Source organism: Phyllostomus hastatus, unplaced genomic scaffold, assembly GCF_019186645.2.
Source record: "Phyllostomus hastatus isolate PE091 unplaced genomic scaffold, TTU_PhHast_1.1 phas_contig_62, whole genome shotgun sequence".
In the NCBI taxonomy this organism is placed as follows: Eukaryota; Metazoa; Chordata; class Mammalia; order Chiroptera; family Phyllostomidae; genus Phyllostomus; species Phyllostomus hastatus.
In genome coordinates, this window is record NW_025333921.1 from 3,034,554 (window position 1) to 3,057,289 (window position 22,736).

The 22,736-nt window shown below is 34.8% G+C and overlaps 1 protein-coding gene across 1 annotated transcript in view; it reads left to right on the forward strand.

Moving 5' to 3' along the window:
- TTC6 (tetratricopeptide repeat domain 6) overlaps positions 1 to 22,736 on the forward strand; it is a 227,119-nt gene that overhangs the window by 149,614 nt on the left and 54,769 nt on the right. Inside the window, exons 8-14 of the mRNA XM_045848545.1 lie at positions 5,149 to 5,253; positions 10,428 to 10,517; positions 12,540 to 12,614; positions 14,010 to 14,386; positions 19,052 to 19,514; positions 20,052 to 20,181; positions 21,072 to 21,244. Of these exons, the coding sequence (XP_045704501.1) occupies positions 5,149 to 5,253; positions 10,428 to 10,517; positions 12,540 to 12,614; positions 14,010 to 14,386; positions 19,052 to 19,514; positions 20,052 to 20,181; positions 21,072 to 21,244 (1,413 nt within the window). The remainder of the gene's footprint in view (positions 1 to 5,148; positions 5,254 to 10,427; positions 10,518 to 12,539; positions 12,615 to 14,009; positions 14,387 to 19,051; positions 19,515 to 20,051; positions 20,182 to 21,071; positions 21,245 to 22,736) is intronic.

Consider the following 22,736-nt stretch of genomic DNA (forward strand, 5'->3'; position numbering starts at 1 on the left):
AGTGGAAAAGGCAAATAGTCTCTTCGTGTTCCTAAGGAAATAGTTTTCATGTGTGGAAAGGTCTTGAGGCTCTCCAGAGTCTCAGACCAAAACTGTTGTTTGCCTTTATGTTACTTGTATATGACACTTAACTTATCCCTAAAAGTAATTTGCAACTCTCCCTTAGTAACCAGTATACTCTGACCTTGGACCTTCAGTATGGATATGGGTTATTGCATTCATTTAGAGTAGGGGCTGTGCAGGAGCTGATGTACTAAATTTAACTGGGTTGCTTGATAGCTAGTACTTCAGTTTGCTGTGCAGTCTCTCCCCTCCTGTCAAGTTCTAACAGCCACCACCCCTGCTGTTTCTAACCATTTTTCTAGGTCTACTTTTAGGCAGTTCTGAGCATTGCTGGGGGAACTAGTTACTGTGATGAATGTTTCATCACTAGTTTGATTATGTAAATTCTCCCCTGAAGGTTCATCTGTGCTTTTCCTTGAGTGCAAACTACTGCTGTTTAGTGATAGATTTTCCTGTCTTCCAATTGTTTGTACCTCCCTTACTTCTAGAGGTATAATTTTATGCTTAAGCTGCTGGAAGTCAACTACATGGAAGAAATTACTGAATTGTATTTGTCATCATTTGAATACTTGGAATTTTCTTAATGTTTAGGAGATCTGTGTTGGCCAACTTTGGAAGAATTTATTCACCTTTTAGCAAGGATTTCTGGTTCTAGGTCTGTACAACATGAAATGATGCAGCATGCCTAACAAAACAAAAGATGAATCAGACAGAAACTTAATTTTAAATTCTATGTTATATAAATTATGATGGCAACTTCAAAATCAGCCTTTCTCCAAATATTCTGTTCATTCATAGGAAATGTGATCAAGTGTATAGAATAGTTGACGTATATATGACTAGAAAGAAAAGTGTTCAAAAGACTTTAGTGCCGCCTTAAAATTGCAAAGCTTTATTTACTGTGTTTCAATCTTGGTGTAATACTCTGGAAAGTGTGTGTAACACCCGCATTGCCACAGATGTCACTGTTATGGTCATATAGTTAATACTAGAGTGATGCTTGCAAGTTGATGCTTTAATATTGTTTGAGCTCATTTTTTTTTCTGGTGAAAAAAAATCTTTTTATGGGAAAATGCATAGTCCAATGAAATATTATTAAAAGTCAAGAAAAGATTAAAGAAAACATAATTACCACTAGTACTGTGGATTCAAACAACTATTATTTTAAAAATCTTACCTTATTTTCTTATGAATGCCTGACTATTTTCACCTCCAACTATATTTAAAATTATTAGTTTTATTATCTGTGTTCATTTTTTATAGGAATAATATCATTTTATTGCACTTTTCAGATGCATCTTCTACAAATTGAAGGTTTGTGGCAATCCTGCACTGAGCAACTCTAAGGGTGCCATTTTTACAACAGCTATTTTGCTCATTTCATATCTCTATGTCACATTTTAGTAATTCTCACAATGTTTCAAACTTTTTTCATTATTGTTGTTTTTATGGTGATCTGTGATCAGTGATCTTTGATGTTACTATTGTAATTATTTTGGGATGCCACAAACTGCACCCATCTAAGATGGGGAACTTGATGATAAATGTTGTATGTACTGACTGCTTACCCTCCTTGCCGTTGTTCTATCTTTCTCCTTCTCCTCAGGCCCACCTATTCCTTAAAACACACCAGTATTGAAATTAGACCATTTGATAACCCTATCATGGCCTCTTAAGTGTTTGAGTAAAAAGAAGAGTCAATTAATGTGGCAAAGTTCATTGTTGTCTTTTTAAGAACTTGCCTTAACCATTCCAACCTTCATCAGCCACCACCCTGATCAGTCAGCAGCTGCCAGCATCGAGGCAGGACACTAGAAAGAAGATGATGACTTGCTGAGGCTCAGGCAATGGTTAGCATTTTTTAGCAATAAAGGCTTTTAAAATTAAGGCATATAAATTGTTTTTTAAGACAGTGCTATTGCACACTTAATGGTCTACAATATAGGGTAAAGATAACTTCGATATGACTGGGAAACTGAAAAGTTCATGTGACTTGCTTCATTGTAATATTCATTTTATTGCTTCAGTCTGGAACCATACCCACAATATCTCTGAGGTATTCTTGTATTATTTTATTGATAATAAACTTTATTTTATAGAATTATTTTAGACTTACAGAAAAATTACAAAGACATCATGGAGATTTCCCATATACCAAACACCCTGGTTCCTCTACTACTAATATGATAATAGTGGATTGAATCGTGGCCCCAAAAGTCCTAGCCTGCAGTACCTGTGAATATGACCTTAATTGTAATTAAAAATCTTGGGATGAGATCATCCTGGATTTAGGGTGGGCCCCAAAGCCAATCGGGCTGGTATCCTTGTAAGAGGAGAACAACATATTAACACACAGATGCACAGGGAGTAAAGCCATGTGATGGAGGCACAGCTGGAATGATGCAGCTGCAAGCCAGGGAACACCAAGGACTGCTGGCTGCTACTAGAGCTATAAAGGAGCATGGCCGGATTCTACCTTGGAGCCTTCAAGGGAGCATGGTACCTTCCTACACCTTATTTCTGGACATCTATTTTCCAGAATAGTGACAGACTACATTTGTATTGTGTTTTCAGCTGCCCAGTGTTAGTTTGTTATGGCAGCCATAGAAAACTGATAAGTTATAGTAGGGTGGTATATTTATTAAAATCAATGAACCAATATTTATACAGTATTAACTAATTGCCATGATTCACTCAGATTTCCTTAGTTTTTACATAATGTTCATTTTTTGTTCCAGAAGCCCATCCTGGATACCAGTTACATTCAGTTGTCATATCTTCTTAAGCTTCTCCTGGATGTTACAGTTTCTGACACTTTTGTTTTTTGATAATCTTGACAGTTTTGGGGAGTACTGGTCAAATAGTTGTAGAATGTACTCAAGTTGGAGTTTGCCTGATGTCATCTCGGTAGAAAGAACATTGAGATAAAGTGCCATTTTCATCATGTCATGCCAGACTTCCTTTTATCAACACAAGTTATCACTGTTGATGTTAACCTTGATCACCTGACTGCAGTAGCATTTGCCAGGTTTTTTCACTGTAAAGTTTCTGTTTTTCCCCACTTTTTCATACTGTACTCTTTGGAAGTCACCATGTGCAGCTCACACTTAAGGAATATGGAGTTATGCTCTACTTCCATGAGGGCTCAGTATATATTAAAATTAATTTAAATTTGTGTAGACTAATCTATTCTTCCCATTTATACATTCAAGTTTTTATATCAGTATGACTTGTGGATATTTTTTATACTTTGAATTATAATCCAGTACTATTTATTATCATTTTGCTAAAATTGCTTGAGGTTTGGTAATTGAGCGCTCCTTCAGTTGGCTCCTGTGTGCCTTCAGCATACCCCCCAATTGTGGGATTTTTAAAAACTCTGCCTTAATTTCTGGCATTACAAGATGCTCTAAGCTCATCTTGTATATTTTCTGCCTCAGTCCATGGAATCATCAATTTCTGTAAGAAGCCCTGGTTCCCTTTATTAAAGATTGTAATTAGCCACCAACATCTGTGCATTAGGTGTGCTTGTTGCTACTGTGGTTTCCAGATCTTAGTTGACACAGTGTATGTGTGTATACTAACTTCCGTGAATACTCATATCTAAAAATATTTCTGTATGTAACTATCTGTGCCTAAATGAAGCTAAACACAGGTTCACACTGTTGTTTCCAACTGTAATTCATTACCACATAGGTCATTCTAGCCTCCTCCCCTCACCTTTAAATCCTACTCCAACAGTGACAAACGTGGATCCCAGCACTCTCCGTCCATTTACTTAATTGCTCAATTCAGATATGGAAGTGTACATGTATAAATGTATCAGAATTGTTCAGCCATATTCCTATGGGAAACAACTTTATAAACTAAAGTACAGAGTAATGTACAGTTTCTTTTGCCTTTAGTTTTATATATCTACTCACTTCCAAATTACTAAAGTCAGCAACTTTTTGCCTCTCCCCCTTCTGTGAGGTTGTTTCATACATTTATAACATAGTTAGATTGTTTTGTTACAGTCTGTATTCTATCTTGGGACTTCTCGTGATATCCTAATTTTTTTTTTTAATTTTATACATTAAAGTTTACTCTTTGTTTTATAAAGTTTAGTAGGTTTTGGCAAATGCATAATGTCAGATAGCTATAATTTCAGCATTATGCAGAATAGTTTCACCTCCAAAAATATTTTCCTATGCCTGATTAATTTTTATTTGGAAAAAGTTTTAAAAAACATAAATAAATTATACAAACTAAAGTAAGATATGCTTGGAGGTATGTTATCAAGAATTTATAAATGTTAACCTTTTTATATTTGTTTCAGATTTTTTAAATAAAAATATTTTTTAAATAATTTAATTAAATCCTCATACTTCCTAGTTCCATTTCTCTTCTTTCTTACCCAAGGGCAGTCACTGTTATAATTATGGTCTTTCTATGATTTTGTACTTTACTAGGTTTATTTTTGTGACTTTAAACAATAAATACTGTAGTTCTGTGTGTTCTATGTACATTTATATAGAGATATTATTTTATATGCATCTTTCTAAAAATACTACACTCTAAGATCCATCTATAGTAGTTTATAATTTTTGTGCTTGAATGGCTTGATTAGTGTTTAGTTCTACGAATATACCACTTTTTTTTCATCGGCTTTTCTGTTAATGGGCATTGAGATCGGGCTTTGTTTTTTGCTATTTCAGATACAGTATAAACACCCTGTACATATCTCTTTATGCACATGTGTAAGAATTTCCTTAGACTGTATAGGTGGAGGTGCAATTGTTGGATCGTGGTGGAGGTGCAATTGTTGGAGGATGTACATTTCCTGTTTTAATACAAATGGTCAGTTTGCTTCCAGTGTGGTGCAGTTCTACTAATTTCTCCCATTCTTGGCACCACTTGGAATTGCTAACTTTACATTTTGCTAATCTGATGGGTGTGAAAAGTTTTCCGAGACTTTCAGAGGCTATGGAATCCATCACCTCACTTTCTGGGCAACTAGATAATGATTTTGAGAGGAGCTTGGGTTTTTACCCTAGAGACTTATCATTTGTTAGTTTCTAATAGCCTTATATGTTATTTTCAAAGGTGTCAGCGTATCCAGGATTTACAAAGTTGTTTTGGAATCTAAATTCATCCAAATTCCATGTTCCAGTATCTGTCGTGAGAGAAACACTATATCCAAAATATGAGGTAATATACGAAATGAATTTTTCTATTGTAATTATTTAATAGTTAAATTGTATAATTGATTATTACATTAATTTTTACTGGACAGTTGTTATGTAATTTGTCATACAACTATTACCATAATTAAGAATGTTAAATGGTGCTATAAAAATTTTATATAATATATATTACATATGTACATGTACACATATACTTATAAACCCTTAAGTATGTGTGTGTGTGTGTGTATATATATATATATATATATATACACACACATATATTGTATTTATGTACATTTCTAAAAAATTTTGTACTTATCCATGTTAATTTAGCCAGTCGAATTTTCTTTTTGAAAGAATATTTTGTTTGACTGTGGTTCCAGGACATAAAAGTGATTGGGTTGTTTAGATCTTCATGGTATTTTCATTTGCTTTCAAAAGTACATTTTTAGTTTACATAATGTTAAAAAAATTTTACTACTATCCAATATAATTATTAATTTTTCTTGTAAAGAGTGTTTGCTTGCTCTAATTTTGTTACACCAATTATTTTAAAAATGAGGATCAAGAGAAGAAACCCAAAATCATCTATTCTTTTCCCTTGAGACAATTACTGCTCACTTTTTGGTCCATTTTCTTTCATTCTTAAACATTCTTCCTCTTCCTTCTTCTTTTCTTTCTCCTTTACCCCCTCTTGCTCTCCTTATTTTTCCTCTTAAATTTTGCAATGAACATCATTGTGCATAAGTTTTTAATAGTACTTAGGGTTATTTTAATTGCACAAAATTTTAGGCAGCTTACTAAAACATATCAGAAAAGGGTCAAACAAAATAGTTAAGGAAATCACAGGGAAAGCATAACAGAATAATAATGTAATAAAATCGAAGGTAAGATTAAATCAGTGAAATCCTGTTTATATCTGTTGCTTGAAATAAAGTCATTAGTTTATCTCTTAGCTTCTCTCCAACCAAGGCAGGATGGAATCACAGTCATATATGACCTATTGTTACTACATGTTAAGAATGTTAATATTAAAATATCTTGACATATCTTGGATTACTTGATCATGGTGTATTTTCTTTTTTTTTTTTAAAGATTTTATTATTTTTAGAGAGGGAAGGGAGGGAGAAAGAGAGAGAGAGAGAAACATCAATGTGTAGTTGCTGGGGGCCATGGCCTGCAACCCAGGCATGGGCCCTGACTGGGAATCGAACCTGCGACATTTTGGTTCGCAGCCCGTGCTCAATCCACTGAGCTATGCCAGCCAGGGCCATGGTGTATTTTCTTAAATAGTGTGTTGAAATATATTAGGCAATAATTTCTTTTTTAAAATATACTTGAGTGAAACCTATATGTAGTGTATTTTTTTCCTTAGTTAAATTCTTCCATCAAGGTATGTCTTGCTTCGTAACGTAAATTGATTAACAGCTCATCTTTTTTTTTTTAATATGCCAAAATTGATGTAGCATAGAAATAATCTTGAAAATGTGGAAGAATTCACTGCCTGGAAAGGTGATTGACAAATAAAACTTTCATTTTCTAATTCAAGGGTTATTCATGTTTAATGTTTTTTCTTGAGTTAATTAGATATATATCCTTACAGACAACCGTCTGTTTAATTGAGATTTTTGCTATATGCAGCATTTGTATATATTCCGTCTTCAGTTTTAATCTCCATTTCCAATGCTGCATAATTTACTACCCATTTCTAATGGATTTTTTTTTAGAGTTTTTCTTTACTAGAGTAGAATTTTTTTTAGAAACGAGTTTATTTTTTGTTTTCTCTCATATGTTTTCACTTGCAAATTATTTCATCTCTACTTGTCCAACTACTTAGTATACTCTCATCAGTATAAAACCATCCCTTTAATTTTTTTTTTAGCAAGGATTGTGATATATGAGCACCTAGCTGTTAGCTATCATGGCCATAGAGCCAGAAAAACAAACATGGTCAAATGGTGGCATCTTTGACCAAAAAACTTTTGATTTAAGTATTAACTCAGGTTTTGCTCCTCTGAATTTTTGTTACCTCTCTTTGAGATTTTTTTTTTTGGTTATCAGTTTCCTGCTTTCCATAGAAGGTTAACATTTGTATTTGGGCATTTTTCTAATTTCTTGAATTGAAAATTTAATTTCTTTGTATTTCTTCTTTTTAATTAGTATACATAATTCATCAGTTGTCTCTGTGTAAGACTTTGACCTTATTTCATAAGTTTTTATTTGTAGTGTATTCATTTATTTTCTGAATAATTTCTATTGTAGTTTTCAGTATCTCTTTGACATACAACTTATGTGAGAAAGTGCTTTTTTTAAACTTACTGAAATTATTTTAAAGTTTATTCTCAATCCTTATTAACATGAGGCACTATTGTCTTTAGAATACCAGTTTCATGAAATTTATTACATTTTGTGGTGTACCAGATGTCCCAATAGTATCTATTAATTCAATGATAGTGTAGATGGTGACCATTTTTTTTTTTGTTGTGGCAACACTAAGCAGAGCACAGGCTTTGCAATCAGATGGTCTTGGATTTAAATTTCAATGTGTTCTATTCTTTCATCTGGGCTGTGCTTCTTTGTCTCTTTATTTTGGCAGCCTCCCTGAACTCACAACTGAGGTATGTGCCCTGACCAGGGATGGAACCACAACCTTTTGGGGTATGGTACAATGCTCCAACCAAATGAACCACCTGGCCAGGGCTAGCTCCTTTTTTTCCTCCTAATATTGGGCTCCAGATGATGTTTTTGATCTATCATGTAGCTCAGGTTCATACATTTTTTCTTCATTTGTATCTAATACACTGTTAAACTTGTTTACTGTGTTTTTAAATTTGGCTTTGTTTTTTTTTAGAGTTTTTATTTTTTCCTCCAAATCTGTTCTTTTGTTTCTTCATGTACCTGTTATCTTTAAATCTTACCATTGCATTGGAGCCATTAGTTTTAGGAAGTATTTGAGATCTAGAATGGTGGTTTCTTTCTCTAGGAAAACTTTTTTTGTCAGAACATGGGATATTTACCATTTAAGGAGAGCCTTAATATGAGGTTGAGGCTTGATTTTCTCTGACCTCCTTCATGACAGGGCCCCAGCTGAAAGTCTACACAGATATTTTCTTTCACTAACTCTTAATCTGAGTGTGTAGCCCTGTAATATCCTTTTAGCCTTCAACACTTGTATATTTTAAATATTTACACACACCTATATGTTTGTGTATATATATACATATATGTATATACATATACATATCAGGCTTCACACCTCAGGTACATCAGGTAGATTCTGGTTCTCAATTTCTGTAACCCTTGCCCCAAGAAATTGCATATTTGCGTGTCAATTTGCAGCTCCATTAGTAAACATCCTGAGAATAAAATTATTTTCGAATACTGGATTTAACTTACCTGGTTCTTGCCTTTTCTCAGATTTTGGCCCAGTATCTCTTCATTATCTTGTTAGCTCTTTGATGCTTAAAAGATAATGATTGTTTTTCATATTACGTGTAGCTTTCTTCGTTGTCCTCAGCAAAATTACTTAGCTTGCCATAATTAGAAGCAGAAGTCATAATTGATGTTTTAGGTAGCAAAACTGTTTTCATTTTCACCTGCATCCTAACTTTGATTGCATGCATAACCAATTTCTGCAATATCCTTGGAGTGAAGCAGGAGAATTTTTACATTGGATATTGTGTAAGCAGTACTGTAATTGCCCTATCAAGCAAATTAGTTTAGGTAATATCTTGGCATATTCCAACATATGAAGCATGTTCTCTTTTCAAAAGCTGTCATTGATTGTTAGTAAGTTCTGCTATTTTAAGATCTGTGAAATATATTACAGTAAGCCCTCACTTAACATCGTGGATAGGTTCTATTACTTTAAGCAAAATGACATATAACAAAACCGAATTACCATAGGCTAATTGATACAAGCATATTTAAGTTCCTGTGGCATCAGATCAATGTTATAAAATGTTGAGGACCTGCTGTATTAAGGTTTGTGTCCCTGTTGTTGTAAAAAGCATTCTTTAAAATATGTAATTGATACCTTTGTATCATATTTGAAAAGTTTGTATAAGCATATGATAAAAGAGTTCCAAAATTTCTTGTGTGTCTCAGAGTTTGGTTTTTAAAATAATGATGAAGTTGACAAAGCCTTTTTTTGCTATGTCTGGTAATTTTCTTACATTGTGCTCTAGTTACTTTCTAAAAATGTAAGAGAAGAGGATGAACAAAAATAAATAATGTGGGTAATTCCTAAATTTCCCATAGCCTTCTCCATATCTGTTCCATTCTCAGTGCTAATTCATGATACTTTTTAAAGCTGATTTTTTATTGAATACAAATTTTTGAATTTGAAATTTTAAAGTTGTTTGAGACCTACAAACTTTCAGTAAACTAGGCAGCAGCATAATTTATTTCATCATGAATCCACCAGACTCTCTAACTTAGATATGATTCAGGATAGAGAAGTAGCATGTTTGATAATAATTACAATCAATCCTAGCTGGCATGGCTTAGTGGATTGAGCACCGGCCTTTAAACCAAAGCGTTGCTGGTTTGATTCCTAGCCAGGGTACATGCCTGGGTTGTGGGCCAGGTCCCCAGTAGGGGGCACAAGAGGCAACCACACACTGATGTTTCTTTCCCTCTCTCTCTCGTTCCCCTCCCTTCTCTCTAAAAGTAAATAAATAAAATCTTTAAAAAATAATAATTATAATCATTGCAGCTGTTTACCCATACAACAAAAAGCATGCACATATAACAGTTCACTGATAGTGTTTGAATTATAAGGAGATTTTTATTTAATTTAACATTTAAAATGCTTGTTTGTACTTTACAGTGAATAGTGGCAGTGACAATCATCCAAATGATATGTTTTATTCATAATCCTGCTGTTGCCATGTTGCATAGATTCAATGCTAACCTATGAGATCATAGGACCATTGACTGTTGCTAAGATTAAGGATGCCAGAAATAATAGATGTACCTATCTGCTTGACTAACTGCCAATGCTGAAGCTGAATTGAGGGTTTTGGTCAAATACTAAGGTTGTAGTGGGACTTTGATGCATCTCTGGTGAATTTTTTCTACAATTCTACCCTTTCCATACATTTCTCTTTTGTTAATAATGTACTGTAAAGTTAACAGTGGTCATAGGCTTTTAAAAGTATTTCACTATTAATTGAAAACTTTTTTTAACCACAGAGTGTTCAGACAAGCAGAATTCTAATTGAGAAAATTTCACCTGAAAGCAGGGAAAGTGTCACTATAAATCAGTACAATGGAAAGCATAGGGTATGTAAAATTTTTATTCTGAATTGTAAACTGGTTACTTTTTCTGTCTACAGCTCAGGTATTATATCTACAAATTTTGGAAACTGTTTATTGGTGTTTCCTCAGTCCAGGAAATGCCTCAAAATGTGCACTGGTATCTTTGTGGGGAGGACACAACTCCTCTTTTTAAATGTGTTGTCTTTATGACACTCCAAGGATGTTATTTACTAATCAGTAGCAGAAACCTGCTGTGAGTTTTCCTACTGTTTCTAAAATTTCTGGTTTTGTACTCATTTATCACTTCTTTCTAGGTCTTAAAAGATCAAAGGAATATGTTTATAAATCTTTTTATGATGGGGGAATCATTCCTGGTCATGAAACCAAGTAAACCTGAGTTCTTTACATGACAATTAGACTCATGCTCATCTTTGTGGTTACAGTGTATCAATAAAACCAAACTAAATAATAAACTCAATCAGGAAGAAAAGAGTTAGCGATTGAGAGAAGAAGAAAGGTAGAAAATTTATATGTTGATCTAGAAGTGTCCTGAATGTTATAGGGACAAACAAGAAACAGTTTTCTCCCCACATTATTGCCTTTAGAGCTCTGCTCCCCTTCGGCGCTCCCTCAGGATGCTGAGTGCTACCTAGTATAGAGTCTTGGTTCCCTGGGACAAACCAAATCCCTAGTCTAGTCAGCTAATCAAGTCCATGCCTCTTCCCACACAGTGAGGTAATACTTCTTGGGGGGAGGATAATGTTTATATTTAATATAGGTCACTTTCTTGCTATTTTTCCTTTAGTACTTCCTAAATACTTGTCCTCTTGTATGTTTGATCTTCATAGTCCTCACCCGCCTGGTGTCATACCATTCTTGTTCATTGTTTTGTCCATAGCAGCTAGAGCAGCAAGCATCACATACAAAACAATTGAACCAATGAATGACACTTTCTAGTTTGAAATGCCAATTGCACTTTCTAGACTACCTTAGTAGCATTACCTACACTGACCTGTCAGATAATTCCCATTTTTGGTAGCTGATTCTTGCAGCCCTTCCTCCTTCCTGACCCCAGCTATATTCTTAAAACACAGGTAGGATTATGTGGCATATGTCTCAACAATTTGAATAACTTCACCTGCCACATAAAGTCAGAGTGCTTAACTAAGTCTTATAACCTGGCCTCAACTATATTTCCTATCCTACTTCTCATTATTCTTCTACCTCCATATAGCCTCTGTCTGCACCAGAGTCCTTAGGAACCATAATCCCAGCACTTTGACCCTTGTAGGCCCTGGTTTAGGCTATTCCATTGGCAAGGGATGTTCTCAGTCCCCTCTCAGTCCATAGAAATGTCACCGCCTTTCATAGGCCAACCCGATGCTACCTCTTCAAGTTAGTCTGTTCAGGTTCTTTCCTGTTTAGAATTAACCTCTCCCTCTCCTGGGTCCCCTCACACTCGATTTATGCCATTTTTATAGTCATTGCCACAGTCACTTTGGATTATAGTTATTTCCTTATGTCTCTTTCCACCATTATACTGGTTGAGGACATGGAACATACTGAAATACCTCCCAATTCTTTTAATGTAATAACTCTCATAGTAAGTGTTAACACTTGTGTAGTCCTGTGGAGTAGAAGGTCAAGGTTATACATGAGTAGGGATGACTGTTCAGGGGACAGTGGCTGCTCCAGGTTCCACAGTCCACACCCCCAGGGTTAAAAGGTGAGTGGCTCAGCATATCTGTGGCACATTCATACACACCTGTGCCCCATACACCACCCGGAAAGCTTTGCAGGGTGGCACCTGGCACATAGTGGGGACTAACTAGGTAACTTAAAAAAGTAATTTCAAAATTAATTGAGGATTTTAAGTTCTGCTCTTCTCTGAATTCGATGACTTCAAAATCAGCAAGAACCTGTACTTCAATTAGTCTTTCTGCATTTTGTAAATTTACCTTAACAGCTACCAATAGTCAACTGTCATATTTTCATTTACCATATAGTATCTACAGTCAATGTATAATTATCATTTTATTATTTCAGTTTATTTTTCCAAGAAAATCTTCATCACTTAGTAATATCAAAAAATTTTGCAGCATACAATCTCCACAATTAAAGGTATGATAATTTTTCAGGTTTTATTATTCAATAGAAATCTTTATCTTACTATTAATATTCAAAACCTGTGCTTTTTCTGTTTACTTTCCTGAAATAGGTAGTCAGTTGATTCTTCCAGAGTTGACTGCAAGTTTGGGTATGAGTGTGTATTTGGTAGCCAATGTATGATTATGGTTGGTGGTTCCAAGTTAAGATTTTCAACAGCACTTTGAAATGTCTTATAGTCATAGTTTACCTGGTATATTATAAATCAAGTCACTTACAATGTTGACCCACAGTTCACAGTTCTGCATCGAGTTCACAGTTTTAAAGCATTTTTTTAAAAGATTTTATTCATCCATTTTTAGGGAGGGAAGGGAGGGGGAGAAAGAGAGAGAGGGGGGAGGGAGAGAGAGAGAGAGAGAGAGAGAGAGAGAGGGAGAGAGAGAGAGAGAAACATCAATGTGCGGTTGCTGGGGGTTATGGCCTGCAACCCAGGAATGTACCCTGGCTGAGAATCGAACCTGGGACGCTTTAGTTCCCAGCCCGCGCTCAATCCACTGAGCTATGCCAGCCAGGTCAAAGCATTTTTTATGAACACTATTTCAGTTTGATTTTGGACTTCATAATATCCTGATGAGAAGGAAAGTGAGACAGATATTATCCTTGTGTTACACGTGAAAAGCAAAGGGTCAGAGAGTGATAAATGGCAGAGCTAGTGCTTAAATCCCCACCTCCTTGTACCAAGAAAAATGCTTTCAGCTTTTCCAAGAATCCACAGGCGTTGTTGAGCAGCTGGTTCTCACCTTCAGTGGCAGTGACACCTAGCTCCCAGGTGTTTTATTTCCCCCAAAGTATCTGACAGTCAACTTCCTTGATTCTCCATGTTAATTTCTTCTAATTTGCTTTCAGCCTGCCTAACTTTAGCCTATTTCATTTTTCATTTCTGACATTCTCCTTTCTTACTGACTCACTGATTCCTCTGTTTTGTGTCCCTGTACATTGACACTATTTTTTATTTATTTTATTGACATACAATTGACATATAACATTATATTAATTTCAGGTGTATAACATAATGCTTTGATATTTGTATGTATTGTGAAATGGTCACCACAGTAAGTTGTTAACATCCATCACCACATAGTTAACACATTATTTTCTTGTGATGAGAATTTTTAAGATCTACACTCTTAGTAACTTTCAAATGTACAAGACAGTATTGTATACTATAATGATGTACATTATATGCCCATTTTAACTTTATTAACTGGCTTTTGAAAAAACATTAAGAATACATGATACAAAGTTTTTTCAATAGTGGTCAAACTACATTAACTAATTGAATTAATTTTAAATGTATAGCAACTAAATTGATTTTATTTTTTTCTACCTCTTTGTTTTCTCATTAATAAGAGAATAAACTCTTTAGCTGAATTGAGGAAGGAGGGGACCACAGTTCTGTTAGAGATTAAGGATGATGTGCAAAGCAGTATAAGAGAGGTGATGTTTCAGAAAGCAAAGGAATTGGAACGTCGTGGGATAATTGAGCAAAACGCAACTGAGGAAGTCACTTTTGCGAAAGAAAATATAGATACCATCTTAGACACCATTCAGGACAATCACAGCCTAAGAGATCTGTCTGTTTCTCTCATTGAAGCATCTAGAAAAGCTGGCATCAGTTACATTGTTTATCCCAAGAAAAAGAAGCTGAAATGGAAGAAAGGACAGAAATTCACTAAACTTCCATTTGTGTTGGATGCGTTGTCCAAGCCTCCAAATATTCTAAAAAGGTCTTGTTTAATCAATAATTGTTATAGTTTATAAAATGCATTGTGGTTTTTGTCTTCATTTTATAATTCACTCATTGAAGGTGTGGCTAATGTAAGGACATGCTTCCCAGTCAAGAAGTAAAACTAAATCAATTTTAATGGCTACATAAAATCTTTTAATGGAAAGAAATAAACTCTACTAAGTTATTTTTTGAGATGATGTAGGACCAAAACCCAATCTCTGCTCCAAACAAGTTTCACCCATTCAAAAGTCGAAATAGTTTACTGATTTTTTAAAGTATTGAAATGAGTAACAAAACCAGATAGATAAATTGTTTTTTGTATGTTATGAGCCCTAACTCAGAGATCAATACAAAGAAATAATTTTTCTTCTTACTTGGAGGTAATGGTATCTAACATGCTTAAAAATGTAGAGGGGCCTGAAATAAAGGTTACTGAAAATCCAGGCATGTTAATAGTTTAGTGTTCAGGACAGAAATTCTTACCACCCAAGAGCTGTCAAAATAGTTTCCAAAGCCCTGAGCTTTGTTCTCTTTCGATATACCCAAATGACAGTAAAGAATTCATTAAACTTATATTTTTTAGAAAAGACTTTTCTGGTGATAAGAGACTCATAAATGTTTTATTCACTTTATTGTTGTAAAGTCTTGCTGGTTCTGAAGAGGAATTATACATTATTGTGGTGATTATTGTCCTTTAGAAGACTGGGAGACTGGGGAATAACTCTAAGGAAAGTGTAAGTGACAGAGTACAGTAGAGACCAATCCTAGGGGAGAATGCCATTCAAGTACTGAGTTCTCTGCACATGATTTATAGTTAAGTTTCCCCTGCAACGAATATACCTGGAAGCTTTTTTGTTAGGTCATCTTTAGAATACTTTAGGTAGGTTTTCCTAATTTGACAAATGTTTTAGATCAGAATCAGAAGATTCCAATACATTTGCTCTTTTCAAAGTATTATGAATCTTCACCATCCCAGAAAGAATACTGCACAGCACCATTTTGGCTATGACTGAGGTGACTTCTGTCTATATAGAGGATATAAGCAGATTCAACACTGCTTTGGGGGATGTTTTACTGCTTCCTGCCCCTTTATCATTTTGATTATAAAATTATCCACTTAAAGAGAGTTATGTGCTTTTTAATAAGTGAAGTTGAAATGTGTATAGACTGCCAAGAGGGGTGAGAAGACCCATAGGATGAGGTAGAGGTCGAGGCAGTAAAACAAACTGTGGGAGTATTGATCTTCTTCTTCTTCTTCTTTTTTTTTTTTTGAAGTTTTAAACCATGCCAGTAAGCTGAAGGCAGCCTGGGCTCTCAATCTAGTCCCTACTCTGAAAACCATTTTTATTATTTATTTATTATTTTAAAAATATATTTTGTTGATTATGCTATTATAGTTGTTCCAAGTTTCCCCCTTTGTTCCCCTCCACCTGGTATCCAACATTCCCTCCAGTAATACCTCCCACCCTTAATACATGTCCATGGGTCATGCATGTAAATTCTTTGGCTATTCCATTTTCTGTACTGTTCTTAACAACCCCCTGTCTATTTTGTACCTACCAATTTGTACTTTTTAATCCCTGTGCATTTCCCCCATTCTCCCTTTTCCCACTCCCAACTGATACCCTCCAAATGATCTCCATATCTATGATTTTGTTTCTGTTTTGCTTGTTTGCTTAGTTTGTTGTTTAGATTCAATTGTTGATAGTTGTGAATTTATTGCCATTTTAAAGTTCATAGTTATGATCTTCTCATTTTTCTTGAATAGGTCCCTTTAACATTTCATATAATAATGGTGTGCGGTTGATGAACTCCTTTAGTTTTACCTTGTTTGGGAAGCATTTTTTTCTGCCCTTCAATTTTAAATGATAGCTTTGTTGGATAGAGTAATCTAGGTTGTAAGTCCTTGCTTTTCATCACTCTTGCCAGTTCCTTCTAGCCTGCAAAGTTTCTTTTGAGAAATCAGCTGATAGTCTTATGGGAACTCCTTTGTAGGTAACGCTCTCCTTTTCTCTTCATATCTTTAATGCTGGGTAATTTAATTATGATGTGTCTTGTGTATTCCTCTTTGGGTCCACCTTGTTTGGGGCTCTCTGTGTTTGCTGGACTTGTATGTTTATTTCCTTCACCAAATTAAGGAATTTCTTTCACTATTTTTTCAAATAGGTTTTCAATTTCTTGTTCTTCTCTTCTCCTTCAGGCACCCCTATGATTCAAGTATTAGTATGTTTGAAGTTGTACCAGAGGCTCCTTAGCCTCTCCTTATCTTTTTCCTTCTTGCTGTTCTCAAATGCTTTTTTCTTTCTTATGTTCCAAGTCATTTATTTTGATTCTCAGCTTCATCCATTCCACTGTTGATTCCTTGAAAATTGTTCTTTACTTCAATTAATGTCTCCTTCATTTCTGATTGGATCATTTTTATACTGTTAAAGTACCCAGTGAGTTCCTTCAGCAGCTTTATAACCAGTGTTTTGAACTCTGCCATCTGATAGATTGCTTATCTCCATTTTCTTTAGTTCTTTTTCTGGAGTTTTGTTCTGTTCTTTCATTTGGGCCATATTTTTATTTCTCCTCATTTTGGCAGCCTCTTTCTGTTAGTTTCTGTGTAGGGAGAGCTGCTTTGACTCCCTGCCTTAGTAGTATGGCCTATTGTAGAAAAGTGCACCAGTAAATTGGATGAGGCAGAACTTTAGGTAATCAGCCAGGCAGGGCAACTTGCTTCACTGCTCTGTGGCTCTGTGGTCAGGAGGGCTCAAAGAGGTGACAATGCCACCTCCTGGCATTGTCTTGGAGGATGTTTTCCCCTGGCACTTGCCCTGATGCTAGACACTCCAGTTTTTCCCCATGTGTCACTGATGCCTTTCCAGCTGTTGCCCTGGTGCTGAAGCCCAGAGGGAGTGAATCTGTGTAAGTCCTAAGTCTGTTGTGGGCCCTTTAAGATGAGACTCCTGAGAATCCTGCAGTTTCTTCTGCTGATCCAACCCCCACTAGTTTTTATAGCCAGAAGTTATAGGGACTTATCTTCCTGGCACTGGAACCCTGGGCTGGGTGATATGGTGTGGAACTAGGATCCCTCACCGTGATCCCAAGGTCGTCCTTCTGATTTTTATCCACCACACATGGGTGTGGGACCACCCATTGCATGTTTCCACTTCTCCACACCTCTCTATATTTCTCTGCATGTCCCTGCATCTGCACTCCTCCATGTATCTCCATATTTCTGCCGCTCCTGTCCATCTGGATTAATTCCTTGGTTTTTGGACTTTCATACAGCTCAGTTTCCTGATGATTCTGGGTGATATTTGTTTTGTAGTCTGGTTATAATTTTTGTTGTGGTTGTGTGAGGAGGTGAGCCATTTTTACCTATGTTTTCATCTTGACTGGAAGTCTGATCCAATATAATACATTAGTATAGCTTTCCTACTTTCTTTAATCTAAATCTTAAACTAATTTACCACAGTGTTACTATGAAGTAAGTGTTATTTTAAAATAAGTTTATGGAGCATATTTATAAATTTTATTTTATAGTTTGAGATCTTTCTTTCACTAATCTTAACTTCATTAACATAGAAATATCCTTCTTACCATTGTATATCATACCTTTAAGATTGTTTAATCACACTCATTTTTGATTCCCACTAGCAACACTTTCCAACTTGGCTTGCTCCTGGAAGCAAATCTGTGGTTTTAACCCTGGTTTTCTTGGCCCATCTTGCTCCACTACACCCCCAAGAGAGGCAGAATTTATTTTCTATAGACACAAGGTGACATATTTTTCTTAGTGCCACTAATCTGTAATTTTCCTGATCATCAGCTATTGCTTTTAGTACACTATCGTGAATGGTGGTATGAGATGAAATAGGGCCTTTCCAGAAATTTCCACTTGATCTTTACTACCATTATCTTTGGCTTATGTAGTTGTTAAGTTGATTCTTTACACTACACATTCTGGGACTAGGGGAATTATCCAAGAATGGGTCCATATCTCACCAGATCTACTGTTAGGTAGTTTTAGGCCAAAATTATTTCTACCACTGAACCTTCATAATTCCCTAATTTGATTGGTGGACTTCATTGGCATCCACATTGGGTATCTGTGGATTAGCATAAGTTTATAGCCAGTATCTAATAAACCCCACAAGATTTAGGTATTTACTCTTTCCCAGATCTTTGAAAGGTTTTAGAGGATAATTCATTAAATAATACACTGAGACCACATAGCAAGATACTTCCTCAGTGGGACCTGTTCTGGCCTTCTTGTCAAGTGAGAGGTTTTGGATTATGAACTGGCTTAGGTCTGAGAGCTGGGTAAGAGATTGTGAAGATCTAGAAGACCTAGAATTTTTTTCACTGATGTAAGTCAAAGTACACCTTAGCAGGCTCCTCTTCTATCCCATTTCTAAAGACCTGTGGTCATTTAGTTACTGCCACAGATCCTTGTGAGTTAAAATCATACGGTTACTATTCTACCTCTGTGGTTTATTTTGGTAATTGTGACCACCAAATCCAGCTAATACACCAGAAATCTGTGTGTAACAAGTCTCTGGGTGACTCTGATGCACAACAGAGAAAGAGTAATTTCATTTGTAGCTGAATTGTAGACTTACTGATTATAAAAATAATTATGTTTATATGAACTAAAAATCACTCTTTCAAAAACTAGGGCAACGTCTCATGAAATCCTTCCTGGACAGAAGAAACATTTGCTCAGAGTTCCATTGTATGAACGTCAAATACGATGTCCCAGTGTACCTTCATTGTTAAATTTTGACAAATTTGCCCAAAGTATGGGAGGGATTCCAGAAAATAGTGACCCTCGAACATGGGTTCTTGATATATTCTCTAAGCATAAACCTCAGAAGACAACCACAAAAGAGAAAGTTGTTAGTACACGTGTTCAGAAAGACTTGTCTAATGAAGTGAAAGAACTACCAAAACTAGAGCTAAGTGATTCTGTGAAGTGTGATCTTTCTCCAGAGGTCATTAAACATTTTGAATCTGAAGTGGAGATCTTGACTGAAGAAATAAATAATAAGAAAGTATATCCTGCATTTCCATATTGTAGGCGTGGAGCTCTGTACAGGAAACTGGGAAAATTACAGAGTGCCATGAATGATCTACAGGAAGTAAGTTTTATTTAATCAAAATAACAATGTTAACAATTTACACTTGCATATAAGCATATAATAATTTTTACTAAAATTTTGAACAGTGAATTTGTAGTGTACATTTGGGATTGTAAAATTATATTTATTCACATTTTCAAATAATATATATTAAAAGTACTAGATTTTGTTTGCCAAATTGGGAGGTACTATTTTATATCATACATAACATAGCCATTGGGATTGAGTGTTCACTCATATGTGGAATCTAATGAATAATCTAAACTAACAAGCAAAACAGAGACAGACTCACAGATGGAGTACAGATGACAGCTAGTGTGGGGGTGAGGTTAGGGGGTGGAGAGATTGAGGAAAAAGGAAAAAGGACTCATGGACGTGGACAACAGTGTGGTGATTGCTCAGGGGAGGGTGTAAAAGAGAAATAAATGGCAATGGAAAAATATAATAAATATTAAGTTAAAAAAAGAAAAACAAACTTGCTAGGATATTTTCCTTTAATAAATCAACTCTAAGTGAATTTATACATGTGTTTTCTAGGCTATACTCTTGGAACCATTGTTTCTCAATGCCTTTTGGCATCGACATCTCATTTATCTTTTCCAAGACAAAATTAATGAAGCTTTGGATGACTTGAATTATATAAATAAATATAATAAAAATAGTGCAGGTAGGTTTACTGTACAGTTATCAATTATATCTTTACCTAATCTTTGGTCATTTAGCAGTATTAGGAAGATGTGTAAATAAAGAGACCTAGGTCTCAAAACAGGCTGTGATACTCCTAAGTTAAATTCGCTACTGATACTATAAATTTAAGACTCATATGATCCTATATTGTTTTCAAAATACTCACCATGGTTTGAAATGTTAATGTTCTTGGTATACATTACAATAAATTGATTGCTTACTATTTATCCCTCGAGAATATGTACTTAAACATTTTAACTTTAGAAGTGATTCACAAGCCTTTTCTTGACCACAAATCTCTGAGTTAGAGTTGTAGTGTCCCTATGACATGGTTGGATGAAATCTACACATTTAACCTTATGTGACCTATTTTAACAACTTGGATAACTGACTCCATGTGAAACTTTTTGGGAATAAGAAAATGTCATATTAATCTTTGTATCCCCAGCATCCACAACATACCTCTAGAATGTAGCATGAGCTTATTAAATGTTTTTTGATTTCTGCTGATCTTTGCTAAAACTGCATAAAATTTTGTGCTATCAAAATCTAACCTTTTACTACTAACACTAAAATGTTGTGAAACATTTCAGACATTCAAAAAAGTAATAGTTAATTTTTGTTATTTCACATTGAAATTGAAGATACTTTTAAACCATAATTGAGTATTTATCCAGACTTTGAGAACAAATGTTGCATTGTTGAAAATAAAAAAAAAAAACAACAACCATGCATTAAATGGTTAAGAAAATATGATAGAGAAACATTATTCTAAGACTACAGTTTTGGAGAAAGACAAATTAATCTCTAAGATTTTTCAGTTAATAAAAGGACTGTAACACTAACTTGTACCTTTTATGTTGTCTTTAGAGGCATATTTGTCCAAGGCAGAAATTTACAGGAAAAAAAAAGATATCACTCTCGCGATTCTAAACTATACCCAGGCAATTAAGTGCAAACCCACAGATGCTGACATATATTTCAGGAGGGGTGAGATGTATGAAATAACAAACAGAGTGCTGGCCATGGATGACTTCGCAAAAGTAAGTTGTATCACATATGATGCTGCCATTATTTATATATTTTAGATTATGGTAGTCTCATCCAAATGTTATAGCAAATTGTCGCAGTTCTTTCATATATGTTGTATAATTAAAATTAATTTATTGTAGAATAAGACCTAGAGCATTCATTACTGGAAGTGATATTAACACTATATCAAATTTTTAAAACCACCGTAATTAGTGAATGAATGGATTTACATCAAAGAGTTGGGTTTTGGAGCATTTGAGGCAGCTAAAAGGGGACTTGGCTCTCTCAGCTCTCCTCTTCTACCATGAAACAGTGGTAAAGGAAACTTTTGAAAATTGTTTCTTTCCTTCAAACAATAGAGAAAATCCATTTTCTACTTAACTCTTGACGCAAAAAGCTGGTTCTCTTCTGCAGCAAACCCTTCTACTTCCAAAGAAGCTGTGCTCACTAGCTTGTTCACTCATTCATTTATTCACACATAAATATTTATTGACTGAGGCATTCTATAATATAGTGAATAAATCTTAGTGAATGAAATAGGCATGTTTCCTATATATGGAGTCTACAGTTCAAAGGACAGACATTAAAGAAAGAAATACATACATAAATATATAATTACAAATTATGATGGCTCCTATAAAAAAGTAAAAATAATGGACGAGTAATTTATATTTGGTAGGGCAATATCAAGGAAATTCCTTGAGGAAGTGAACTTTTAGCTGAATTGTACATTGAAGTGCTACAGTCAGGCAAAGAATTCCTCAGTTTGCAGCAGAATTTTAACCTTGACCTTCTGACTTTTAACTCTAAATTCTTAGTTCTCATACAATTGAGAATTTATAAGTTATTTAAATAATTTACCTTTTCATTTTCCCTGTTTCTTAATCCTTGATGGTTAGCCATATACTTGACAGTATTTTTGCTTCAAGAGAATACTGTAAGTTTTGATAACTCCTGGTCTTGAAAAAATACTTCTAATATTTTCTTTTGAAGATATTGAAATCATTAAATTATCTATTCTGTTCATTTCCTCCCTCTAGCACCAATAGTTTAAAAATAGACTGATGAAGTAACTGGAGGTCAAACTAACTTTTTAGAGAATTATTTCTTGTTTTAAAAATGCTTGGTAGTCTTTGCGCTTTGTTTTTTTTCCCACTGTCAATAAGTGAGGAGCTTTATAACTGAATATACAACGATTTAGTCTTTTTACTCTATTGCTTGTATGTCAGTGTGAAATAAATGAATCATGCCAATACCAACTCATTTGTTTTTACCATTTTAGGGGCTACATTAATCCATATTTTATTTGATTGAATCAGCCTTGATGTGGTCTAATATGTTTTATCTTTAATGGGGATGAAGTGCTGGGGATATAATTGGGATAAAATTGATAGATCCAATATAGTGCTACTCTAGTTGAACAATTCTCTTATGAAATGTTATCAGTATAAATTTCAGTGGACTAAAGCCTTGGCTGCTTGCGTATGTTGTTTTCTCCTTCTC